General features: G+C 44.4%; 2 protein-coding genes across 4 annotated transcripts in view; one reads left to right on the top strand and one right to left on the bottom strand.

The window, feature by feature from the left end:
* The window catches only part of ccar1 (cell division cycle and apoptosis regulator 1), a 47,853-nt gene extending 36,497 nt beyond the window's left edge, over window positions 1-11,356 (bottom strand). The window contains exons 1-5 of one of the 3 annotated variants that reach the window (XM_079513360.1): window positions 11,217-11,356; window positions 5,862-6,048; window positions 2,866-3,032; window positions 2,556-2,765; window positions 132-164 (exon numbers count right to left, since the gene is read on the bottom strand). In XM_079513360.1, coding sequence (XP_079369486.1) covers window positions 132-164; window positions 2,556-2,765; window positions 2,866-3,032; window positions 5,862-5,976 — 525 coding nt within the window. In that variant the 5' untranslated portion in view covers window positions 5,977-6,048; window positions 11,217-11,356. Of the gene's footprint in view, window positions 1-131; window positions 165-2,555; window positions 2,766-2,865; window positions 3,033-5,861; window positions 6,049-6,361; window positions 6,485-10,784; window positions 10,989-11,216 lie in introns of those variants that run through there. The other 2 variants (XM_079513361.1, XM_079513362.1) reach the window with 2 other exon arrangements.
* On the top strand, window positions 6,742-10,137 carry LOC306931218 (kinesin-like protein KIF14). The gene has a single exon (XM_079512477.1). It carries the CDS (start codon window positions 7,594-7,596, stop codon window positions 9,175-9,177), a length of 1,584 nt encoding a protein of 527 aa, XP_079368603.1. The 5' UTR covers window positions 6,742-7,593; the 3' UTR covers window positions 9,178-10,137.
* Window positions 11,357-12,535: the final 1,179 nt, after the last annotated feature.

The following is a 12,535-nucleotide window of genomic DNA, read 5'->3' as shown; positions in this document are numbered from 1 at the left end:
TTGAATACAGTTGAACGAAGTGTACTCGGGTACAGAAGAATCAAGGCCAATGTGAATCATGGCCAGCGGGGACCAGGCAATCGTATTCGGGAACAGTTTGAATCTGCCCTAACTGTGGTTTGACATATTACCTGGGAAAGCAGTGCCTGTTGTGGTTGTGGAAGCTGTGGAGAAAGAGGGTAGTACACAGTCAATTTTTAAATACTGTAAAAAAAATACTCCTTTCTATTTTAACTCATCAGTTGTGTTGTGTACTTATTGAAAATGACAGTGTCATGGCAATACAGGATAGATAGGTTGGTTGAGAAGTCAACCAATGGAAAAAAAAAAGTCATCCAACTGGTGGTCATGCAATTAAAGTTAATAATTTTTAAGGATTTATAAAAGACAATGAAATTGAAGCACGGGACATTTTAAAATGGACTCATGTTGGTTTGCCAGAGGACTTTCTGTTTATGATTGTTCTACAACCTTGCTGGCTGAACGATTAATCGTTTTCAAACTGAAATTGCGATTTGAAACCACACGATTAGCAAATCGCAAAGGCTGCGATTTTTTTTATCATAATATTCAACCCGGAGCGCGTCTGATCCAGTATTTACAACAAGGCTGTACTGTGCTCTCTATTCTAACCAATCAGAAGTGTCCCTGCAGTGCATGTGACTGCAGTGCATGTGTACACGCTCCCCCAGTGCCAAAAACAAAGTAATCATTTACGTCTACTCTGCTCTGCGTTCAGTGCGTTGATGCTAATGCTACCATGCTAGAAGTCAGCAGCAGCTGAGGAGCAGATGCAAGCATAGCGTCTGCGGAGCCCGAATAAACTTTCTTAAGTCCGCACAATTTAATCTCAAAGAGATCAGGCACTTCGGGGATATGGCATTATTTTGGTTTTGACGTTACAGACGTCCAACAAGAGAGTTTTGTGCAAGACCTGTCATGGTGCAGCGACAGTAAAAACATCCCACGGCAACACCACAACTTCGCATGGCATGGCGCTGTCCTGTCTGTCCCCTGTTTATTTTAATGCTACATTGTCGTCGTCGTCCCCGATTCTGGTGAACCGATCTCCATTGTGGTGCATGTACATTTGTAATGATTTGTCTGAGCGAGGTCCGCGAAATTGTACCGAGATCCGAGTAGAGCCGTCATTGAAAAAGAGCTTACACCAGGACCCGTGGTGGGGAAATAGCCGGCCAACAAGCTAATAAACATTAAAGTTAAAGTTATGAGCTTGTCTTAAACCTCAGACAAAATTATCTCTAATAATTGATAGCCTAATTATGTCATCAGATCTGTCAAAATGTAGCCTACACGTATGCAATGCATATGCTTTTATTTGGTTAAAAAAATCCCACCCGTGTGAAGTGAGGGGCGCTCTTATCATCATCATGACGTAAAATAGACACTAGGCCTATGTCTTTGCTCAGACACTGACATAATGGGAATTTAATGTTTGTGTAGGACGTTTGTAACCATACACTAAAGGCTGGATATTGGAGGGGCTATAGTGCCCCTCAAAAACAAATAAATCAATTGAACATTACATAATATCTAAATGTGAATATTAAATGAGAATCACAATATTGTGCTCTGATGATTAGATAACTGTAGCCTAATAGCAATTGCACTTAAATAGAAAGTCTGGAAATTACATTGCATTTATGGTCTGTATCCAGAGAGCTGTTTACAATTATTTCTAACATTACAATTTTAACACACATTCTTATTGTAGTTAATTAAACACAGGTCAATTTGGTTAGCCTACATTATTTTGAGCTGTCTCACATCATGTGAATCCTGACATCACTGCCTGGTAAAGTAAATGAATGGTATGCCATTTGGTAATGTTTCATTACTTTTTAAATGGACACAGTGAATACTAAATTGAAGCTTTACTTTTTAAATGGTGCAACCACTTCATTACGGAGCTTTGTGTGTCTGTGGGTGGGTGGCTGGCTGGCTGGCTGGGTCTGTCTGAGCACGAAAATAGCATTTGGTTGGTTTTCACAACCAAGTGTCACTGTTGCGCAGCCTAACACACACACATACTAACTGTATAGGCCCTATATGATGATTTCGGGTGTGACATTACAGTACAGTGACTGTACAGTACAGTAATAACTCTGTCATTTCTCGACCGTTTCGGACACAGGGCGGCTCGCCTGAACCGGGCCGGCACCCTGGGCGTGTTCCTGTGGGTCTGGAAGGGGACGCCCACACGGAGTTGCACCACTTACTTCACATGGGTGTGATTTTAAAAATAAATATCGCGAGTCAAATCGCACTCGCAATATTGGTCAGAAAAATCGCAATTAGATTTTTTCTCAAAATCGTTCAGCCTTACGCCACAATGTGTTGTGCGAGCCAACATTCCGACTTAACATGGACCGACAAAAGTATGCGATAACGACACAACAGATAACAAATAAGTCGATGAAATACCGTAAAATGAAATGGGGGTGTCAATTGGTAGAAATGTGGTTGGAAATGCACCAAGAAATGGACATTGGCAGGTTCATGTTGTGCAACAGATGGAGGAGTTGGTGTGTCACCTGGTGAGGTACATTGTACAGTTGTTGGGGGGGTTGCTGCTGTTGTTGCTGTTGTTGCTGCTGCTGCTGCTGTTGTTGCTGCTGCTGCTGCTGCTGCTGCTGCTGCTGTTGTTGTTGCTGCTGTTGCTGCTGCTGCTGCTGCTGCTGCTGTTGCTGCTGCTGCTGCTGCTGCTGCTGCTGATACTGCTGGAGAGCTGAATTGATCTGCGACTAAACACACCACATAGAACATGATATTAGACGTGAGCTTTGATCAGACAAGATTACGCGTGACCATAAAACAGACAGACAGCCGTTTACTGTAGCCGACCTGTTGCAGTGCTGCGGCAGCGGCGGCCGCGGCCTGCTGCTGCAGGGCGGCCGTCTGCTGCTGAGAGAGCTGGTAGTTGGCGGCGGCAGACTGGTTGTTGAGCGAGGCCACCTGCTGGGAGTACATGGAGGGCGATCCCAACAGAGACGGCTGCTGCACTCCTAGAGCTGTAAGAGCCGAGAAGAGAGGCGTAGAAGGGGAATTATTTATTAACCGGGGTTGGGAATTTACAATTTAGGCATTTAGCAGACGCTCTTACATCCAGAGCGAGTTACAGTAAGCAAGAAGCAAGGTACATCAAGGTAAATCAAGTACACAGAAATAGTCATCCAGGATCATAAGAAAACTAAGAACCTAACATCCATCCAACATTAGAATATCTGTACAATGAAACTATAAGTAAACAGTGACAGTGTGACAATATTAGTGTTGTCGAAAATATCGATATCGATAAATATCGATTCTGAAAAATAAAAACGGTTCAATATGACTTTTCCATGGTATCGGTGTATCGATACTACAGTCCTCCCGTTGGTTGAGTGCTCCTGCCCAGCGTACACAGACAGCCAGCCCCCTCCCTCCTGAGTACTGAGGGAGGGGAGGGGCTGCCTGAGTCCTCCACTCTCTCACTCAGTCGCTCACCATACACTGTCGTGTTGGTCTGACACTTTTTCTCCTATGCTCCCGTTGTGTTCTTAACTTCTTTAACGTCGCTGGTCGCTCGTATTTCTTTATGTAAGATAAAGAATCTGATGAACACGGAGAGCCAAAGTTTCCAACAGTTGCCAAGCCCGCATACATAGCCTATGTGTTGTTGTCATCCTGTTAGCGATAGCAGCTAAAGCTATCAACACAACACAGCCATCAACACAACATAGCTAGGATAGCAACTTAGCAAGCTAGCTAACGTTGCAATATCAGAGAGATCCACAGAGATCGTTTGCACGACGTGTGTGTGTGTATGTGTGTGTGTGTGCGTGGGGGGGATTTCCGGATATAATAACAGTTTGCGTAGACTGGAAGCATTGAATAATACTACAAGTTATCAGAAACGGTATCGGGAAGGAAAGAATGGTATTCATTCTATGGTATACATCTCTCGTAGCTTTGTTTAGCAGTGCAATGGCTGCAGGTACAAAAGTATTTCTGTATTGTTTTGTAGAGTTCTCCTTTGCATTGCAGCTGTGAGAAGTAAAGAACGAACAGGCCGAGTTGGCCGCAAGCAACTTAGATCCTATTTTTAATATCTGGAATCTAGAGTTACAATACCAACCCTTGACAGACAAAATTGCAGCTTTATGGAAATCTTGAATTATCAAAGTTTACAAATTACAAAGTTTTTGTTTAATAAAAATCAACCATAGACATGTTATGTCAGTGTTAGGAGTTTAGAAGTGCTCGTTTTCAATAACGCAGCGTCCTGCTGCCTGTTGCATTTGGGTTTTTTTGTGGCTTTTTGCCTTTCTTGATAGTTACAAGTGAAGATAGACAGGAAAGAGGGAGAGAGAGAAGGGGAGAGACGTGCAGCAAAGGTCGTCATGAGTGGGACTCGAATACGCGACCCGCTGTCAGGCCAGAGCCTATATGTGGCATGCGCCTGGACCACTAGGCTAACGGACGCCCCTGCTGCCTACTGCATTGTGTGCAATTCCGAAACAGGTGACACGCAGGGCCGTCGAGTTATTTCCAACGAGTACTTCCAGACTGCTTCAAACACTTTCATTTAATTGACAGAAAGTAGGTCATGACATATCTATGGTGGATTTTTATGCACTGAAAACTTTGCAGATAGAAATAGGGAATTTCAATCTTTCTGTACAGCTGCAATGGTGAGTTTAACGTTTAATACAATCAGACGTTTCTTCTATTTGGATGTATGGTCTGTCAAGGGTTGGTATTGGAACTCTAGATCTAAGAGTTGCTTACGGCTAGGTTGAGTTGGGACTAACCTATGAGCTTTCTAGCATAGACACTTGACAAATATTCTCTTGACCCAAGTTAATATTTGCTAGACTGGCTGGCATCCTTTTTTTCTGAAACCAACTATGTTATCTTTTAAATTAATCTAAATATGACCCTACTGGCTGCACAGTGCACACAGGCACCCTGTTGACAGCTGAGATATCGCACATCGTCCACAGCTAGACCTCAACACAAGTCAAGTTAAGCAGAGTAGCAGACCACATGAGAATAACAACCACAAATTGCACAGCCTGTGTGTAGGGACATTAATTTCATTTCAACACAACAACACACAGCATGGACTTGGGACTCCCTCTAATGCAGTGGTTCCCAAACCTTTTAGCTCAAGACCCCCAAAAAATAAATTAGACGTTTGCCCAGGACTCAAACTAGTGAAAGTATTAGATATACAAGTTCACAACTCGTCACTTCGCACCGCATTGTGAACTTGTAGATCAGCTATTTTCACTACTTCTTAAACATTTGTTTTCTAATTTATTGAATTGTTTTGATTTCTTCCTGAAATTACTGAAGAACTCTATAATTACGGCTAGCTGTTAGCATAAACCCCAGTTCCCATTGCCACCATACGCGTTCACTTTAAAAGACGGAGTGTTTGCACGCCCCCCCCCCCCCCCCACACACACACACACACACACTCGCTAGTACACATTGGAACAAGCACACACTGTTTACCTTTCGAGTTAATTCATGAAAATCTTAGCTTTTTTGGGGAATGTTGGGGACCCATAAAAATGTGCCTCTAATGAACTCGAAAACAGCTCAGTGGCCTTCTGGTTAGAGTGTCCGCCCTGAGACTGGGAGGTCGGGGTTCAATCCCCGACCGGGTCGTACCAAACTAACCAAAGACTCTAAAAATGGGACCCAGTGCCTCCCTGCTTGGCACTCAGCATCAAGGGTTGGATTGGGGGTAAGTCCCTGCGACATACTGTACTAGCGTCATGTCCAGGGGGTGTACACTATGGGCCTCATGGCTCGGCAAGGCTACTACTACTTAATGAACTGCTACTCACAGTGTAGGCTGTTGAGGTCGAGGCCTGACTGCCCTGTGTGGCCTGGCTGAGACACCGCTGTGCTAGCGAACTGGGTGGCCCAGGGTGGGTTCTTCTGTCCCCCGAACTGAGCCATGACTCTGGCTGAAAGGGGCCGGGGGTCGGTCTTCTCTCGGCAGGTGGTGGGTTGTCAGTCACTCAGTCTGGTCTGACGACGAAAAGCAACGGTTAAAAAAACAGTTGTTGACGTGCATGATTGATTCCCACCACAGCTCTAGGATAGATTCGTCTGATTGGCTCCCACACAGGCATAGGTTTAGTCAGAGTAATCTAGTAAGAGAGTGACGATACTAGAGTTGACTCCCATGCTCATTCTATCTCAATGGGATAGTTCCAATGTTTGGATAGCCTCGGTAGTCGGTACTGTGACGGCCAGAGTCACAATGGACTCTTAATTGACTCTTAATTGACAAGCCATCACCACTCAACGATGATTGACACCTGGCGATCTCCTTGCTCACCACTGAAATTGCCACAGGTGTGTGAATCAGTGTGGAAAAAAGTGTTTGTATGCTGGCAGCAGCTCTTCATGACAGTTGTCCAGCACTCTACTCAACATTCTTTACCCAGTATACATTTTATTTTATCCTTGAAGTAGCTCAAGTTGGAGCAAACTACCTAAACAATATATAATTCACTAACTGGAGAAACCGGCCTGTAGATCTTCAAGCTCCACTGCGTTTGGAATCCAGGGAGAATTGGAGCGGAGGAGTGAATACAATTGTTTGGAGCAGGAGTTGTCCTTCAGGATTTTCTTGGATTTGCCTGGTTTGAGTTAACAATATTCATAAGGAACATACAGGTAACCCAACTCCATACATGGAAAGTAGGCCTACTTAACTGAGAGCAAGAGGAGTTTGCTCCCCATTGCCTAAACAGCAAGAGGATATTTCCCATTAACATTAAAAATTGAAGAGCATCGTTTATTTTGTTTTATTTGAAGTGGACTGGTATATTTCCTGAAGACTCATTTTGCTTTATTTTAAGGTTGAATTATTCCAATTTGGAAGGTTTTTTGAGTTGAACATTGAGTGAAAACTTTGAGTCTATTTTGGTAGGGGCTTATGATTGGCTCTGGAAGTGAATTGAGACAGAATTTTGATGCTATTTATGTTTGATGATTTTGTTATTTTATTTGAAATGCCAATGTAACCTAACCCACCCCTGGTTTCAATACAAAGACTGTTCCAATCCAACACTTAAGGGTTCTTTATCTTTTATTGAGTCCTTTGGTCGTTTCCTTGACACCACCTGGCTACACAAAAAAAGGAGAGGCTAAGTTCCTCTCTGGTAGGTACACGCCTGCCTGGCACCCCAATTAAGCCACTGAGGAAACCGTTACATAAAAATGGGAGTGGTGGTGGAGGTGGAGGCGGTGATTTGGACATTTTCGGTCATCGTTTTGTCTGCTCCGGTTTTTCTCTTTTGCAGCGTCAGTCGACCACGGGTAGGCGTGGCACTGCCACTGCTCTGAGACGGTACCGGGATAACATAGGTCCTGTTAATTTGTTTGCTTGCATCCACCGATGATCTGCTGTCGTCCGATGAGGAGTCTGTTGACCTTGTGTCATTTTTGCTCGTACCAGTTGCTTTTTGAGCCTGATGCTCTCTGGCTGCAGTCGTCGTTGCTGCCATGCCCAAGAGGTGGTCATAATAGGCTGTATGCTTCCTGGCAGGCAACGAAAATAATGACATGGCTTGGCTGCTAAAAACAATATTTAACTTAAAGAAAAGTGTCGAGCCCCTGGTGCGAACTCACGAGGTCCTGGGGCAGCAGCAGCACTCCCAGAACCTGGAGAACAGTGCAGTTACTGTAGCAGTCCGACTCCGTCCATTCAACAGGATGGAGAAGAAAGACAAAGCGGTGCAGGTTGTTTTCATGAAGAACAAAGAGACGGTTATCCACCACCCAGTCTCCAAACAGACCCACACCTTTGCTTATGACTTCTCCTTCTGCTCAGTGGACGAGAGCGACTCAGAGTTTGCCAGCCAACAGACTGTGTATGAAACTCTTGCTAGGCCTCTTCTGGAGAGAGCCTTTGAAGGCTTCAACACCTGCCTGTTTGCCTACGGGCAAACTGGCTCTGGAAAGTCCTACACCATGATGGGCTTTGGCGAACAGGCAGGTGTCATCCCCAGGTTCTGCGAAGAGCTCTTCTCCAGACTGTCCGCTATACAGAACCCAGAGGTGACATGTCACCTGGAGATGAGCTACTTCGAGGTCTACAATGAGAAGATCCATGACCTGCTGGTGGCCAGGGAGGAACAAAGCCAGAAGGGGATGCCTTTGAGGGTGAGGGAGCATCCTGTCCATGGACCCTACGTTGAGGAACTGTCTGCGCATGTGGTGAGCTCTTACAGGGACATTCAGGTTTGGCTGGAGCTGGGGAACAAGCAGAGAGCCACCGCTGCTACAGGCATGAATGACAAGAGTTCCAGATCTCACTCCGTCTTCACCCTCATCATGACCCAGACAAAGACGGAGTTTGTAGAGGGTGAAGAGCACGACCACCGGATCACCAGTCGGATCAACCTGGTGGATCTGGCAGGCAGCGAGCGCTGTAAGACGGCCAAGACCAGTGGAGACCGCCTCAGGGAGGGTTCCAGCATCAACAAGTCCCTGCTGACCCTGGGGAAGGTGATCTACGCGCTGTCGGAACAGGCCCTGACAAAGAGGAAATGCTTCATCCCGTACCGAGACTCTGTCCTCACTTGGCTGCTTAAGGAGAGTCTCGGCGGCAACTCGAAGACCACCATGATCGCCACGCTGAGTCCAGCCGCCAGCAACACGGAGGAGACCCTTAGCACGCTCCGTTACGCCCAGCAGGCCCGCATGATCATCAACCTCGCCAAGGTCAACGAGGACACAAACGCCAAGCTGATCCGAGACCTGAAGGCAGAGGTGGAGAAGCTGCGTTCGGCCCAGATGAGCTCCCAGGGTGTGGAGCCAGAGAGGGTCAGAGGCTACCAACAGGAGATAACCGCCCTGAGGAGCAGACTGCTCAGCCAGGAGAGACAGATGGCCGAGTCCAGCCGGGCGTGGCGAGAGAAGCTTGAACAGGCGGAGGTTCGCAAGCGGGAGGAGGCGGAGGAGCTGCAGAGGGCGGCCGTTACCTTCCAGGTGGACAACCGTCTTCCTAACCTGGTGAACCTGAACGAGGACCCCCAGCTGTCTGAGATGCTGCTCTACATGGTCCGAGAGGGACAGACCATGGTGGGCAAATGCAAGTCCCATCTGGGGTGCCATTTTTATGTAACGGTTTCCTCAGTGGCTTAATTGGGGTGCCAGGCAGGCGTGTACCTACCAGAGAGGAACTTAGCCTCTCCTTTTTTTGTGTAGCCAGGTGGTGTCAAGGAAACGACCAAAGGACTCAATAAAAGATAAAGAACCCTTAAGTGTTGGATTGGAACAGTCTTTGTATTGAAACCAGGGGTGGGTTAGGTTACATTGGCATTTCAAATAAAACAAAATCATCAAACATAAATAGCATCAAAATTCTGTCTCAATTCACTTCCAGAGCCAATCATACGCCCCTACCAAAATAGACTCAAAGTTTTCACTCAATGTTCAACTCAAAAAACCTTCCAAATTGGAATAATTCAACCTTAAAATAAAGCAAAATGAGTCTTCAGGAAATATACCAGTCCACTTCAAATAAAACAAAATAAACGATGCTCTTCAATTTTTAATGTTAATGGGAAATATCCTCTTGCTGTTTAGGCAATGGGGAGCAAACTCCTCTTGCTCTCAGTTAAGTAGGCCTACTTTCCATGTATGGAGTTGGGTTACCTGTATGTTCCTTATGAATATTGTTAACTCAAACCAGGCAAATCCAAGAAAATCCTGAAGGACAACTCCTGCTCCAAACAATTGAATTCACTCCTCCGCTCCAATTCTCCCTGGATTCCAAACGCAGTGGAGCTTGAAGATCTACAGGCCGGTTTCTCCAGTTAGTGAATTATATATTGTTTAGGTAGTTTGCTCCAACTTGAGCTACTTCAAGGATAAAATAAAATGTATACTGGGTAAAGAATGTTGAGTAGAGTGCTGGACAACTGTCATGAAGAGCTGCTGCCAGCATACAAACACTTTTTTCCACACTGATTCACACACACCTGTGGCAATTTCAGTGGTGAGCAAGGAGATCGCCAGGTGTCAATCATCGTTGAGTGGTGATGGCTTGTCAATTAGTCAATTAAGAGTCAATTAAGAGTCCATTGTGACTCTGGCCGTCACAGTACCCAGGCTTTTATTTTTGTTCGCCTCAAAAAGTTAAGGTTAGGTTTATTAGGTATAGTTTTACTGAAGTTAGGTTTAGGCATAGTTTTACTGAGGTTAGGTTTATGTATAGTTTTACTGAGGTTAGGTTTAAGCACAGTTTTACTGAGTGAGATTAGGGTTAAAGAGAACTGTCAAATGTCATTCACAGCGACTACTGGCCAATCACAGCGGGGTTTGCCTAGAGCTGCGGTGGGTGGGAATTCAATGCAAAATTGCAAATCAATGGAGCTTTATTGGCATGAGTAAACATACGTTTACATTGCCGAAGGAATTGTCAAAATATAATAAAAAACAGTTGAAAATGGGTTAAAGTATATACAGTTGGAAGGGGGTAGAGCATTTTGTAAACAGACATGTCACATTGCGTCGTTATATTATACATGCTATACACAGGGTATAACGCTTTTTTAAAAACAAATAGCAATTTATTGCAGTTACTTCCATAATAACGCGTTGATGACACAGCAGAGCTAATTATCAGCACTTTGGTCTAGTGGACAGCTAGCAGCTAGCTACGTATTAGCTTAGCCAGTATTAGCTAACGTGTTTTACAGCTAGACACAATGACATAAGCATTCCCAGAACTGTAACACCATACTAACGTGGTCACTGACGTTAGCTCGATCTTTTAAAAAACACCACGTCGTTCCGTAATAGTTGAGTTCAGCTCGGTTGGCTGATCATGCAAGCTAGCTTAGCTTCTCGTGATAAACACAAGCTAGTGTGGCTTTTTGTTATCAAATTCAACGTAAACTCGCGCGAGATTAAAGCTGCACGAGCTGATCAACACAACGAGGCCCAGTGGCTAGCGTTAGCATTAGCCAGCTAGCACTTCACTTGCTGCTGCTGCTCAGCCGATTCTAAAACGCCTAAATGAATGTTCTGGCAGCACGAGTTTCGAACCCCACTGCGAAACATATTTGGCACGACATGACAGATGTGATATTTATGCAAAATGCTCGCCGCAGTGAGCGACGTTCGCTTTTAGATTAATTAAAATACGAAAACGTCCTCATTCATCTCTGCTTGCTTACCCTACTGCTCTGCACCGGTGGAAGAAGAAATACACTGCGCATGCGCGGCAGGCAGTGAGGGAATACATTTACCACCAGTCCACCCGAGAGTCCACCACACGACCTCAAAGCACCCAAATGTCCTGTACGTCTGTCTGTAGCAAGAGTACTAACATTTTGTAGTTTGAGTATAAGTATAAGTATAGTATAAGTATCAATACTGCAATGTAGAAATACTCCATTACAAGCAAAAGTCCAGACTTTCAAAATGTACTTGAGTAAGAGTACAAAAGTGTTGGTATCAAAGTACCAAAAGTAAAAGTAGCTAATTGCGCAGGTTCCGCAGGATGTCCAATTTCAAGTTTTCAAATGTTTATTTTGAAAAAAGCAGACCTAGAATAGCAGAAGCTTGTAGATTGGCTATTTTCAAAATAGCTGAAATGTATATATACGGCTGAAGTGGTTATACTGTATGTAATAATCCAAATTTACAAATTAACTAGTCTGTCAAATAATTGTAGTGGAGTAAAAGTACAATATTTTGATCTGAGATGTAGTGGAGTAGAAGTGAAAGATTTGGAAATCGTGTACAAATACCTCAATTTTACTTAAGTACAGTACTTACATAAACGAACTTACTTTCCACCACTGTTATCCACAAATGAATACATAAATGCAAAAACAGTTAAAACAATCGAGCTACAAGCTTATATTTTGTGATTTGTTTATTAGTTTGTATTTTGGCATCATCTGTACATTTTTACCACTTTTTTCTCACACATGTAGTTTTCAGGCAAAAACAAGATCCTCAAGTATGTAAAAATAAAAACATTATTTCAGTGGGTCGCATAGCCGCATATGCTTAATTTATTGTTTCATGATGTAGTACAGCCATACATAACCTAATGATCTTATAGTGTATAACTACAGTGTACACTTTTTCCACAGTTAATAGTCTGGTTATATTAACAAATAGCATTCCATTGATTCCTAATTAGTCATTCTGGGCATTGTCAGCACACACCATCAGCTTCAAAAAGCCTCATGTGGGTGGCTGTGTGGGTGGGTGGCTGGGTGGGTGCGTCTGAGCACGAAAACAACATGGTTGTTTTTCACCACCTGTGCACAACCTAACACACACAAATTAACTATATATATATGGTGATTTTGGGTGTGCCAGTACAGTGACAGTACAGTACAGTAGAGGATACAGTAGAGGGACCCCCACACGGTAACTCTGTAATTTCTCATCTGTTTCGGACGTGGGGTGGCTCGCCGGAATCGGGCCGGCACCCTGGGTGCGTTCCTGTGGGTCTGCTGCCACCCCTCCCCCGGGACCC

This window comes from Electrona antarctica (genome assembly GCF_951216825.1).
Source record: "Electrona antarctica genome assembly, chromosome: 10".
In the NCBI taxonomy this organism is placed as follows: Eukaryota; Metazoa; Chordata; class Actinopteri; order Myctophiformes; family Myctophidae; genus Electrona; species Electrona antarctica.
The sequence above is the reverse complement of the archived record's forward strand: the minus strand, read 5'-3'. Positions and strand labels throughout refer to the sequence as shown.